This window comes from Haemaphysalis longicornis, unplaced genomic scaffold (assembly GCF_048455015.1).
Source record: "Haemaphysalis longicornis isolate Haplotype H1 unplaced genomic scaffold, Haemaphysalis longicornis Haplotype H1 scaffold_12, whole genome shotgun sequence".
NCBI classification, from domain to species: Eukaryota; Metazoa; Arthropoda; class Arachnida; order Ixodida; family Ixodidae; genus Haemaphysalis; species Haemaphysalis longicornis.
Genome location: NW_027526225.1, coordinates 97,732,217 through 97,746,515, shown reverse-complemented (window position 1 = coordinate 97,746,515; position 14,299 = coordinate 97,732,217). Strand labels below are relative to the sequence as shown.

Here is a 14,299-nt window from a genome sequence, read left to right as displayed (position 1 = left end):
CCGGTCATTATGAAACATATCCAACCAGAACTCTACACGGACGACAAGTGTGTGTTGTGCACTAACTCCAGGGCAACAGCCGCCCATTTATTATGGGATTGTGAAGTGCGACCACACGAAGCTTCAAACAGGACCGACCTTCCGCCATGGTTACAAGACGCCATACGCAGTTACGACAAGGACATTCAGCTCTCAGGCGTCCAGCAGGTCCTAACGGCTCTCGAACGGCAGCACCGGAGAGAAAGCTGCGGGCCGACGCCCTCCCTTCGGGGACAAGGGTGTCCACCCCCGCAGTGAGTAACGAAAGTGTTGCTTAGTAGAATGCCACCAGGATCGACGAGTGGCTACGTCCGGGCGTAGTGGAGACACTACGCCTGTTGCCGGCGATCATTAAAGTCTCTTTCACTTCACTTCACTTGCGGGAGGAGATTGCTAATACATTGCTTTATTTGGTTACATGTACATCCATGCATCGGCGGAAGGTATTTCAGGACCCCTTTAAGTTCAGTTGGCCTAAAGAAAACTGAAATACGGTCTTTGCTGGTGCAAGTTAAATCGCAATCCCCCGACACAGCGCCGAAGTTGAAGACGTTGGTGTAGCACAAACCCGCCCGCATGGGTTGGTTCGGCTCGGAACCGCTTACCTCTCCATATGATCGGCAGACCCTTGTTCAAATCCAGGGTCTCCGTGAGGCAGTCGTACTCGCCAATTTTTACCTCTTGGTTTTCTGCAACGAAGACATCGGCGCAACCATCATTAGCTGGTCAAACGGAATGCAACTGAAAACAGCCTAATCGATTTCTTAACTAGAGCGTAACCATCTCAAAATTGTCTGTGTAGCACCGGTATGTTAACTGGTCTATAACAAATTCTCACTTTATTCCAAAACAAAACCTGACGTAGAATGCTGGTAAGTATTTTAAGCAAAGTTAGCATGTTTCAGCTCTGGCACGTCTGGCAAGTCGCAAGCCACCGATTATCAATAAAGTGTAATTCTAGTCATATCTCTTCATCCAACGTCCGTATGGCGACCAAAATCACAGCAGTTTCATTCCAAACAGCCACAGCCGTTCCAAACGTGACGTGATTGGATTCAGCTCCATTAGCAAACATGCGTGCGAATCAAATAGTTTTTCACAAAGAAAAAAATCGCATTGCCCAAGTGTGCAATCGAAAGATATGCACGCAGTTATGCTATCTTGTTGAGACTTACCAAGTGAAAAAAAACGTCAAGCTTATTATGGTAAGCTTTGTTTCCTATGAATGTGAAATTACATTGTACTTGTAGCACTCCACCGAAGCATGTGCAGAGCATGTGCAACATAAAAAATATCCGTCATTAAACTCTATATAAGGGTTGTTACCATGTTAAATGTAAGTAAACCTTGTTCAACGAGCATCTACGTGTAGCAGTTCACTCTTTTCTGGCCTAAGAAAAACTGGTCGAGCGTAACGATAACGCAAAAAAATTATGCAGATAGCGCTAACGCTGTCAGACTGCTCCAAGATTTGATAATTTGCTTCAGTAAGAAAAGTCAACCATTGTAAGCCCCTTTTTTATGCATAATGGTTTCATTTTTAACTCATGCCCCTAGAACGTCGAACAAGGAGAGTTGAGGCTGTAAAGGTACTCTAATTTCCATACGCATGCCACATTCAAGGAAGGAGGACTTACTCTGAAACTGCTTCAAGAGGATCTGGCCTTTGCGTTCGTTGCGAAAGAATCGCACGGGTCCCTGCGAGAGAGAGAGAGACAGATAGAGAGATAGATGGAAACAGATGAATCGGATTGGGCATAAAAACGGAGAGAACAAAAGAATATTTCAACCCAAACCCCCTCTAGCAACCCAAAACAACCAGCAAAACCAGTGCTCATCAGCAGCAGCCTATCTACGCCCACTGCCGGGCAAAGGCCCCTCCCATGGATCTCCAGTTATCCCGATCCTGTGCTAACTCGACCAAGCTATCCCCGCAAACTTCTTGACCTCATCTGCCCATCCAACTTTCTAAGATAGGCAGATCTAACTTTCTAAGCCTAAGTAGTCCAGCGCAAAGACAAGCGCCACTTTTTCTGGCGGCTGCTTGTTCCGTAGTGCTTAAATTCACCATCATCATCATCAACCTAATCATTTCCACTGCAGAACGAAGGCATCTGCCATTGGCCTCCATCCGTTCCCTTCCTGCGCTGTGTGAGTCCGTTCATTACCCCAGAATTCCCTTATTTCACCTCTCCCCCGTCGTGTTATTGGCCTTCCCCTTCTTCTAGACTAATCTCTCAGTACCCGCTCTGTTACCCTAATTATCCACCGGTTTTCGGTTCGTCTCACTCCATGACCAACTCAAGTACAACAGTGTAATATTTAAAATCACCCCTTGGCATGCCCAGATTTTTAAACGCAGACCGACCCAGACTCCAAGCTGGATGTTGAGGGGGTCTCAAGTGTTAACATTCCTATGGCACTGGCCGGTTCATGACCCGCGGCCTTTAAAGATGTCCTGCACGAAGACAAAAAAGCTCTACAAATACTTAGAAAGGTTCGTAACAGCATAGTTTGCTTATACTAGAAATATATCACATCGGCGCTGAAATGAAGAAACAAAACTCGCCTGCTATACAGCTAGCGCCATCTAATGAAAACTAGATAAACCAAGTTATGTTTCCTGTTTATTTGTTATTTCAGTAAAGAAGTGGTATATTTATAATTGAACAAACCGGGCTGTTGGGAACATTTTTTTGGACCAGTAAAACTTTTCGCATTGCTGCAGGATGGTTTTTGTGCCAGTGGGTCGTGAATCCGTAAATCCCATCGCAATGCAATCAAGTGAGCCCCCCCCCCCCCCCCCCTTCCCCCATAGAGTTTCATACTAATATATACTAGAGGGAAATCTGTCGCTCCAGTCGCGGGCTGCCGTGGGCTGCTGCGACGTTCCTCGCCTGCTTGGCTTAGCTAGCCATACGGCTTTTTTTTTGTCTCGAAGCCAAAATCAATGAAAAAAAAAGTAACATTTTTTTTGTTCATCGTACATTAAGCTTCTAAAAAACTACTGACATTTTGTAGGTTCAATTTCATAATAACAAAACGAATTTTATGAATCATGTACGGAAATATTGTTGGTTTTTTGCCGCCATAGCCAACGTTTCAGCCTGTCCATGAGCCATGCCAAGGACAAGTAGAACGTACCTGCCGGGTACATGACCACTGATCTCCACTTAGTTTACATGACTGAACGCTCGCTGAAGCGCGGCTCCCCTAGCCAGTGGCGCCAGATTTCCCTCTAGTGTATATTAGTATGAAACTCTATGAGCCCCCCTTAATACCCCTGTAACGCGGCAAATCTAGTGTCATTCAAATTGAATGACATTAGCTGTTAATGACATTTGGTTTGGCATTACGGGTCTACACGGCGAAACAAATGTCATTTTGTAGTGAAAGCAGTGAAAGTGGTGACGATTAGCAACTTCGCAAAACTGGAAAATTATAGTTCAAGTGCGTCAAGAATGTTTTCGTGCGGAACAGGTTTTTTTAAAACACAACAAATAATTCTTTTTTTTAAACAAAACGAAGAAAATCACCTTTTTAGGTGACACACGTACACATCATAAGCCTAGACAAGTCCGCAAGAAATCCGTATCAGGGTTGGGGACCAGATTTTTTTTTAAGTACTTGTTTGTATTTTTTTACTTGAAAACGAATATGAAAGTGAAAATATAAGTTTACTGACACTTTTCAGCAACAGTATTCTTTATTTGATTACCGAACTTCCTTGTGTAGTGACGCGCCCCTGCTGTCGAGGCTACTCATTTGCCCACTGCTCCCGAACCTGTTAGCCGCTAAATGCCATTCGCCTCAAATGTCAGTCGGTATTCTCGTGTAGCGCCGAACTAATGACATTTACAGCGAATGACATTTGCTCTAAATGTCATTAGGTCTTCCGTGTGACAGGGGTGTAGAAGACGCGCGGGAGGTAGGGGGAGGGGGCGCACCGTGACTCCGATGAAGTTGGTGTCGTTGAGGGCCTCGTTGAAGAGCCTGCCCCAGGAGCGCTTGCGGTAGTCGAACTCCGAGATGCGGGTGTCGTTTGCGCGCAGCCGCACGATGACCGCATGGATGGAGAGCGCCAGCGCCCAGATGCCGTCGTACGCGTAGCCGTGGAAGCGCGAGTACTCGTTCGTGCGCATCAGGTTGTACTCGGCCTCGTACTCCGTCGGAGTCTGCACGTGGACCGAGAAAGAGGAGGAGGAGGAGAAGGTGAGATAAATATATCCGGGGGGTCCTCGGAGCCCTTGTTCATGTATTTCCAATCAGAATGCCTGTCCGCGACAGCTTGCTGGTGCGGAGAACGTTTATGTAGCTTTAAAAAATCACTTGGGGTACATAATGAAGCCGGCCAACAGTGATAATAGCAGCAATACTAGGAAAACGCTTTTTTTTTCAACGTATTTTATACATCATCCTGGCCTGAAGGCCAAAGGGTGGAGAAAAAAAAAGGGGGAGGGAGAGGGGGGGTGCTTTCCAGTTTTAGTAAGTGCACGTTGGTGCCCAAAACGCACAAGAACAGAAACTTGTATTTTTATCCCGTGATACCGGCTTAGAAGCCGTCGTGACCTTTAATACTAAGTACCGCTGTCATCGCGTAACGACATTAGGCGCCCTTGGTGCCCACAGCAGGGATAATAAAAAAGAAATTCCGGGCAATCTCCACTAACGTGAAACTTGGGGAGGGGCGAAGCATGCAGGGTATAAGTGTATTCTTGGCGCCTTTGCGTTTTTTCCCACGTAGACGAAATCGATTGGGATGTAGAGGCATGCAGCTTTTCTTGAAGCGCGAAGCGCTCTAGCATGAGGCGTTGGAAAACGAGTGTCCCGGTGTGAGTGACTGTGGGGGTTTAACGCGCCGATGGGGAAGTAACAGTCACAGGGCCCATATGTCTTGGCCCACAGGGAGCAAGCCACCCCATTGGGTGGCTTGATCGCTGGCCCTGTGAACATAAGAGTACGCCTTTAATGTCCTCCACAAGTCCGGACATTTGCTGAAATAAGTCAACTGTCGGTACCGTTACCGTGTCGGTACCCCTGACAACTCTGAGACTAGTGGGGATGCCTACCTCTTGGCAATTTCAGATTCCCGCCACATAGGCGAGGAGCAACGCCGTTGCTTATTGTTGAGTACAATCATCGACTGCCTCCAGTGGGAACCTTCTGGCCCATTGCTAGCAGCCTTCCTGCTATCCGAAATAGTCCAACACCGTCGTAACTGCCGCTCGAATGGGCCTGACGTCCTCGTTGTTGTGCATCTGCACTTGTACCGAGATGCCCTCCAGCAGCTTCATGACGCACCCTTGGCTGGCCATGTGGGTGTTGCGCGCACTTATGGCCGCACTCAACACCGATTCTTCTGGCCTGGCCTCTATAAGTTACTCAGCTTGCGACTTGTGCCAACAGCGGAACAAATTGTCAGTGCTCCCAGCCGGTCACCTTAAGCCCCTGGATATTCCTACGAAACCCTTCTTCCTCGCCGGCCTCGACCCGCTCGGCCTTTTCTCTTCGTCTCTACGCTATGCGATCACACGCATCGTACCTGTGCTACGCATGTTGCCGACGTGCTCCGCGAAAACGTCGTTTTTCAGCACGGTGTTTCCCGGAAACCGCTTAGTGACCAGTGACCGTGGTCGTTCATTTTTATACAAAGTGTCACCGACCATTTTCGCTCGTGCTTTGCCCGACACAAACTAACCACAGCGGATCATCCTCAGACAAGTGGCCCGACAGAATGCTTTAACGGGACACTCACCGAAATGCTGGCCGTGTACGTCTAGTCTGACCACAAAGGTTGGGACGCAGGGCTTCCGTACGTATACTGTAGCATTCACTTACAACTCTACACGTTATAAGACCAGTGGCGATTCCCCCTTCTATCTTTTGTACGGGAGGGTACCCACTGTCTCATGCATACTCTACTGCCTTCTACAGCTTCCGCACGGACAGCGTACGCCCATAACACGATCACACGGGCTGTGCCTGCCCGTCATGTCGCTCAGACCACCCAAAAGACCAGTAACGACAATGAGCACCGCACAGTGTCATTTCCGCCAATCTCTCTGGTCCTCCTGTGGACGCCTGTTCGCCGTGCGAGTCTTTATGCTCTTTACACCGGCCTTTATCAGCTGGTGCGTCAGGTGACGGATGTTACGTACGAATGTTCTCCTCTTCTGCCCTCACCATCCCAGGCGCCTCCTTCGTCAGACGCTGTTCACTTGTCTCGCTTCAATGCATACCGGTCTCCTACCGCTAGCAACACTCAGTCAGCACCGGGACGGAGCTTTCGCCGCCGGGGATGATGTTACATGACGATTCCAGACGCACCGGCACACGACGAAGTGACAGCTTCGCGGAACGCGCGATGGTCAGTCATAGGACCGAGGAAGGGAAGGATGTTGGACTACCGGCTTGCGGATGGCCTGCTTACTGTAGTTTCGCGCGTATAAGCCGCACCGAAAATGCGAAAATTTCAGTGGCAAAGTAGGTGTGGATAACACGCGGTTTCTGTTTTTTTTTCTAGTGCAGCTTCACGGCACAACGCCTTGTGAATGATAGCTAGCACTGCAGCTCAAGTGATAGCTCGAGCGATAGCAGTGACACTGAGTGAAATGCGAATTTCACCTTGCAGTCAGTGTATTCTACTTGCTAAATATGCGCTTTTTCTATCTACACAGTATATGATGTGTTGCTTGAGCAGTAGTTTTGGTGCAGCCGTTCCTGTATCAAATGTGCGGGCAATACGCGAGAATTTTTTTTCTTTTCCGGTGGGCTGAAAGTGGGGGTGGATTATACGCGCGAAAATACGGTATTTCATGGTTTATCGCCTAGAGATCGAAAGCGAGAACGATCTTTAATGAACTCTGGCGATGTTAGCCTGGCTAAAATGTCGAGCTTCCTACGCCAGTTGATGACGTGATGAAGATGGTGGCGATGATGTTCAAGGACTTTATGCGCACAGAAACGGTGAGTTATTCACAGAGACTGGTCTAGACCTGTGCGTGGCAGGTACTCTATCGGAGCTTTTTTAGCCCGTAAAACACGTTGGGGCACGCCCATGGTCCTAAAACGTATTTTAGCTGCATGTCCACGGAAAGCGGCAGTCCTAAAGACACTGCGAGGGACACTCTTTGAGCACTGAATCAAGCACATTCACTGGGCAGGTGCTGCAGGGTTCCTCGCGCATCACAGTGTGGGCACAGTGGCGATGTTGCTCGTTTCATCTTAGAGAGGAAGTTTTGCGTGTGTGCGATATTCAACCGCATGCGATGTAGAACTGCTTCTACCCACTTGGAGAGTCCTCGCGGATTTTGAATTTGCAGTTGGGATCGATGAAAGATAGCGGCGCGTAATGATGTGATACGTCATCGCAAGCTGCACACTGCATGTTCTATGCCACGCTGCTCCTGTAAATAGCCGCAGTAGCGTAAATACACCCTCTTTTCAACCTAACAATATTCTCAACAAATTTAAAAAGAGTGACCTTTGTACAACAGAAAACATCACTTCCCTTTAAAGCGTGCTTTTACTGTAAGACATACATGTTATGCAAAACGAAAGAAAAACAGGTCAGTGGAAGTATTCACACACAATAAGATATCGGGGTTTTACGCGCCGGAACTCCACCTAACCATTACGCCGAGTCATAGTGGAGGGCTACGGATGTATGTAGGCCCCCCGGGGATGTTTGCAATGTGCCAAAATCTCGACGCACTGGCGTTTTTTTTTTTGCTTGTTTTTAACGCGCATGAGAAAAACGGCCGCCGCGGACGGGATTTAACCTGCGTCTCTGGGCGAAGCAGCATAACTTCTTGGCCACTGAGCCACCGCAACGGGGTATGGAAGCCTTCTTACAGTTTATTGCTTGGTGTACTGGACGCGAGAACGGCATACTGAATCTGATGTGATGGTCGGCCAGTATTTTTCTTTACCCTCATTTCCGGGCAAGAGCACGTAGATAAGGATCCAGCCGCTGGAAATTATGCTGCAGGGAACGAACGCTTCGAATTCAAGAAAATGTGGATTACAAAACGGAGTCTCCGGGCAGTTTCTACGTCGAACGGGATAAAAAAAAAGTTCAATGAATGCCCGTAAAGCTTACCCATAAAATGAGGCAAGAAAAGGCAGCCGAGAGCGGATATAAAAATAAGCTCGAATAAAAAGTGGGCTGAAAAACAAAGAAAAAAAAAGGGAACGGAAACGAGGCAAGAAATGGGCCGGAAATGAAGCTAAAGTCCCAGACGACTGCGGTCATCCAAGGTTGGTAGAAGCAGAATTATTTTTTTCCAGGACCGAAGAAAACTCAGCTAAAGAAACTGCGCTGAGCTCGCAGTATATGTTTGCTCGGCGTGGAAAGCTTTTGCTGTTGTACAGTTAAGGCGTGACAGCAGGATTTAAAAAGAAACGTTAAGCGTATGGGATGAGTCGCTGTATCTACGCACGGGCTACAGACTCGTACACGTTTGCGAGTGAAACCATTTCAGGGAACTTATACATCGCAGTTTTTTAAACGCCTTGGGCAGAGCCGAGCGTAATGAAAGAAGATATGCCGCGTATCCCCAGTCAGAATGAGGCACGGTAAAATGCCGTCGAAAGATAAGCATTAGCTGAAGCAACCGCGAAACTTAATTACGCCTGCATAGGAAACAAAACAAAAAAATCGCTAATTACAAGGCGATCAGCAAACATGTGAAGTTTACCTAAATACATTGCTCAGGCGGGAAGGATCCCTTCTACAAGTCTGTGAGAAAGAAAGCAAAAAAAAAGAACGAAGCTTAAACTAACGTGTAAGACTTGAATGTTGGGAAGCTGTAGTACCTTCCCATCCTTCACGGCCATCACGAAGGTTTAAGCCCAAGATTGCAGCTGATTTGCTTCTTCGCTGCCGCAACGACATTTACTCCAATATTGTTGCTATAAGTGTAAGCTTCCTTCATTTTTTTTGACGTAATAATCATTGGGCATCACCTTGAAGGGGCGAACGCTACGACGTGTCTTTCTCGTTATGAGCAAGTGTTGCCATAGATTCCAACCAACACTGAAGTTTTTCTCGTTCCTAGCAAGTGTTGCCACGATTACGGCGAACGCTGGAGCTTATTTATTTTTTCCAGTATCCCAAAGCAGGTATGCTTGGCTTGATTGGCTTGGCCCAGCGGCCGCCCAGTGCTGCGGCCGCTGGGCGGTCGCCGCGAGGCACTCACACACCAGGGTTAGGTCTTTTAGATGCAAAGCATCTCTTGCTCTCGGCTGTGTCGTCCGTCGTCCGTCCGTCGTCCGTCCGCACCTCTCCCCCTTTCCCCACCAGCTGTGCGATAGCACGCGCGCTGCTCCTCCTCTCCACGCCAGCTGTGCGATAGCGCGCGCACTACTCATCACCGCAGCTGCGCAATAAGCGCGCATGCGCGTCTCCTCTCTCATCTCCTCCCCTCCACTCCATGTGCTCTATATAATAAACCCGGTCCGCGCGCCACTCCCTCAGTTGCTGCTTTAGTTAAGTCACGCTGCGCCGTCCGGAGTTCCGTCATTTTCCGTTATTTGGATACCCAATCTCGTGAACGTTTCGGAACCTCCGAGATGCCTTGCATCAACTCAGGGTTCCCTCGAGGGAAGGTGGTGTCATTTTTCTTTCCTGCGTCCAGGATAGCAAACAAGGCTCTAGCCACGTGAACTTTCCTTCCTTTCTTCTTGAAGAACACGAAGTTACTTCACCTTCGAGATGATTTTAGGCCAACAGTAAGTCCAATACAGTAAGCCATCTGCGTGAAATGTAATTAATCTACTAGAGCCTAATTCCCGTCTTGTCAGACATTTTTCTTGGTTTTCCTAACTGCCGGGCCGTTGCCACGAGGCCCGCGCTAACTTGTGTGCGCCGAGCCATTTCTTGGTATTTTTAACTACGGACACAAAAAATTATGATTTGCGAAACGGCTTCGTAGTTATAACTGGATGACGATGATGATACTCCCTACTGCGCTATTTGTGCGCAACGTGAAAACTGCAGTCTTCTCGGTTACGGCGCATGCGTGCTGCATCTCGGGAAGTGCTTGCCACATCGGCGATATACTCTGGCGTTCTCTCGTAGCGCGTATCCGCCGGGGAGCGTGTCGCGCGCCGTTGGGTGCACCACCTGCACCCTCACACTTTCGCTATTATTTCCTGCTCGCTCTATCTCGCATATCCTCGGTGTCCTTTTCGTCCGCTCGGTTACAACGAGGCCGACATCGACGCGAAACCACAGGAGCAGTAGCTTTAGAGCTGCGCTCTAAAATGTTCATGAAATGACCTACCGCTTTTGTTTAATTGCGATAGATTGCCCTACGGCGTAACACGAAGTTTTAAAGGTACAACACTGCCCCAGTTTTACGCCAAAATCCAAGAAGAGACCGGTGCTGGTGTCCTCATATCTAACGCTTAAGATCGGTGGGGGTCTCCCAGAATGGAGCCCTGTGCCTCGGAGGTGTTGGATTCTGGCGTTTCTAAGACCTGAAGAAGTCCACAACAAGCGTTCAACGTCAGCTTCTGGCGCAGAAGCCACACAGAAGGGGCAGGTGTCCGTGAATGGGGCGTGATATCGGGCAGGCCAAGCGTGGGTCACTGCTGGGCATAACGCCACCCCAACTCGAAGTCTCCACAGCAAGACCTCCTCCCAGCGAGCGAGCCCACTGGGGAGGTCAGTTCCATGCGGTGGAAGTAAAGCACGCGTGGCGCGGTGAAGGTTCTCCTTTTCCACCAACAGTTCTTCTACGGTAGATACTGGAAGAAGTGGTAGTGGCCGTGAGAGGTCTCTTCGGTGGCAGGCGCGATCTGCCGCAGTGTGGGCAGGAAGCATGTCCCGGCGAATCCACAAGACACGGACAGGGCGTGGGTAGGTGTCCATAATCGCGTGAATGCGTGCAGCCAGGCTTATAAACCGCGCAACGCGACGAAAATACAGAATCGCTACCGTTGAGTCTGTTAAAATTTCCAGCTTCACTCAACTAGTCACTGTCGATGCAAGCGCCTGCAGACCGTCCCGAAAGGCAGTAAGTTCTGCTAGCAGGCTAGGTACATCTCGGAGGGTCTCGTACACGCAGCTTTGGTTCAAGGCAGGTTAAGGCGGACACGTCAAGGCCGTGGTGACGATGCAGTCGTATGCCCCGGCGTCCACAAAAGCCTGGACAATCAGGTGACCTAACGCTAGAAATGCAAACTATTGCATTACTTCCGGAAGTGGCCGTTAGGGGCGTTTATTTTTCTCTTCTTCCCAGCTTGAGAAAGGAACTTCGACTCCTGACTTCTGTTTCATAGCGAAATAAAACAAGCATGAGTGAAAGTACACAACGCAGCTACAAATGCGAGTTGGTCAGATTCCCCCAAGTGTCCCTCTGCAGGCTCTCGTATCATCACATGAGGCGGACTTCGCGGCTTGTGAGATCGCATCCAAATGCAATAAACATAACGATTCTGCCTGCATAAGCCAGCGCGGTGCAAGGATGCAACGTACCACTGCAGACCTGCATGTACTATACAACTGTCGTTGTGCACAGCGAACTCTTCAGATTCGCGTGCTGTAAAAGAGCAGGAGATATCTTTGTTCCCTCTCTCTCTGCTTCCTATCGCTATATCTTTCCCTCTCGTAGAATCTCTGTTCGAATTCCGATATAACTCCCACTCCGCGTGTGAATTTGGAATCACATAAGTACAACGTAAATTATGTTCACAAAAAGCCATAAGAACTGAGAGAGAGAGAGAGGGAGAGAGAGAAATATATATAGAGAGAGGGAGAGAGATAAAGAGGGAGATAGAGAGAGAGATATAGAGAGATAGAGAAAGATTGAAAGGTAGACAATAGAGAGAGAGAGAGAGAGAGAGAGAGAGAGAGAGAGAGAGAGAGAGAGAGAGAGAGAGAGAGAGAGAGAGAGTGGGAGAGAGATAGGAGATAGAGAGAAATAGAGAGATAGAGAGAGATAGAGAGAAAGGCAGATAGATCATCATCATCAGCAGCATGATCATCAGCCTATCTACGCCCACTGCAGGGCAAAGGCCTCTCCCATAGATCGCCAATTATCCAGGTCCTGTGCTAGCTGCGACCAATTTATCCCCGCAAAATTGATCTCATCTGCCCATCTAACTTTCTGCCGCCCCTTGCTACGCTTTCCTTCTCTAGGGATAGATAGATAGAGGGAGATAGAAAGGTAGATAGAGAGAGGGAGATGGATGGATGGATGGATGGATGGATGGATGGATGGATGGATGGATGGATGGATGGATGGATGGATGGATGGATGGATGGATGGATGGATGGATGGATGGATGGGTAAGTGGGTGGGTGGATGGGTAAGTGGGTGGGTGGGTGGTTGGTTGGTTGGTTGGTTGGTTGGTTGGATGGATGGATGGATGGATGGATGGATGGAGAGAGAAGAGAGAAGAGAGAGAGAGAGAGAGAGAGAGAGAGAGAGAGAGAGAGAGAGAGAGAGAGAGAGAGAGAATATATATTTTATTCATCGAGCAGAAGATAATGTTATGCCAATCTCAAGCCCAATTTTTTAAATTTTTACTAAACATAAGGTACAGTCTTTGTCAAAGTTTCCTAGGCCAAGCAAGGAATGCGCAGGCGGCAAAAAACTCGGTGTGCAAGTTTACGTCCCGAGCGAGGCTGAAACATTTTAGGGCGGAAACCTGGAGAAAAAAACCTTCTTTTCTTACTGTCGTAAAATATTTCCGACACATTTAAAGGTAAGGCCTATTATTTGAACTCTTTGCGGTCGAGAAGGCTTAGGATTGGCCTAGAAAATTTTGACAGAGGATGTACCCCTCCGTGTTTAGAAAAACACCCCCCTGCCTTTTTATTGCTTTTTCAATACCCTCATTAAAAAGAAAGAAAAAACCAGAAAACCACCCAAAAGCCGGCACCAAAACACACAGCTTGTCCACTCGTTGAAAAAACACATGGAAAATACAAAATGTACAAAGCTACGATGCAACACAAACGTGTGGGCAATACGCAGCCTGCATACCAGACACGTTAAGCCTTGAACTCGGTAGCTATACGGTCCGACAACGTTTGGATTTTCAATGACCGTTAAAATATAGACAAAAAGTTCCCAACCTCCTCAGCCTCTGAGTTTGGAGTGCGCGACGAAGGTTGCTCTCCGGCTTTCCGCACGACGGCATAGCCTAGTTTAACATTTCTTTCACGGGTAATCCCTTTTTATCCAACTTTTCCGACAGCAGGATACCCGATCTGGATCACCTGTGATTAATCTCGAAGCTTTTCTTCCTTCGCCAACTCTCTTCTGCTCCGTCCTTTTCGTGCGTACTTCGCTTGAGCTCAGAGAGCTAACCGATGTCTATAAAACAGCAATACGGGATATAAAAAAGGCATAGTTATAAATAAGTCCACCAAAACTGCGAAAAAGAGGCAAATGCGAAGAGTGCGAGCTACTAAAAAAAAAAAGAGGTACACCGACCGAAGACCAGCGGGCAAGCTCATCTTTTCCTTTACGCTGCTCTGTAAACTACGACCTGAGCAAGCCCAGTGCGCCTGCAATCGCATTTGGCTGTGCCAAATAAATCTGGACTGCAATCAGGAGTGATGTTGTTCCTCCCAGGTCTCCGGCTCCGTTGCGCCCATTACGGAAATAATGTTCGAAGCCGGCGAAAGCAATGGAGCGCGCGCGGAGAAATAGAAACAGGGCGAAAGATGGAGGGAGAGAGAGAGGGTGAAAAGGGTGGACGAAGGGGAGGGAGAGACGGAGTAAGAGAAAGGGCATCGTCAGTCGAGTTTCCCCAGATTGGAGCTTCGCCGTCTCGTGATAGTTGCTTGGGCCGGTGGTTCCTTTCCTCAAAATGAGCCCCCCGAACTGGTCGTTTGTCATTGCGAACGCGCGTGTTTCGGCGTATCGCTTTTTCCTGAAGATAGTTACGTTTTCCATTTCGGGCTGGCTGCCCGACCGGTCAGTGTTATCTCGCAGAAAAGAGCTGAGAACTATTCAAAAGGAAACAGAAAAAGAAAACGCTGGAAAAAAAAGCTCGGCCGGAAGAGATGGTTCGCTAAACGATCGCCCCAATCGTTGTGTACGTTCAACGCAGTCGAACTTTAACGACACTAATGAAACCGGCCAACCGCATCGCTACGAACGGCGCGCAAATATATTTGAACTCACGCTGACATTTGAAAGGAACAGTTTTAAGGATTCCCACTTCCATTCACTGTCGCTACCCCCATCTCTTTTCCGTCGAAGATATCATCTAACGTTTTATGCCCGCTCTGCTCTGTTAC

At 48.3% G+C, this 14,299-nt stretch overlaps 1 protein-coding gene across 1 annotated transcript in view; it reads right to left on the bottom strand.

Moving 5' to 3' along the window:
• Nucleotides 1-14,299, bottom strand: part of LOC144163045 (gamma-aminobutyric acid type B receptor subunit 2-like) — a 376,861-nt gene that overhangs the window by 59,289 nt on the left and 303,273 nt on the right. The window contains exons 7-9 of the mRNA XM_077693831.1: nt 3,987-4,214; nt 1,677-1,737; nt 645-728 (exon numbers count right to left, since the gene is read on the bottom strand). Coding sequence (XP_077549957.1) covers nt 645-728; nt 1,677-1,737; nt 3,987-4,214 — 373 coding nt within the window. The remainder of the gene's footprint in view (nt 1-644; nt 729-1,676; nt 1,738-3,986; nt 4,215-14,299) is intronic.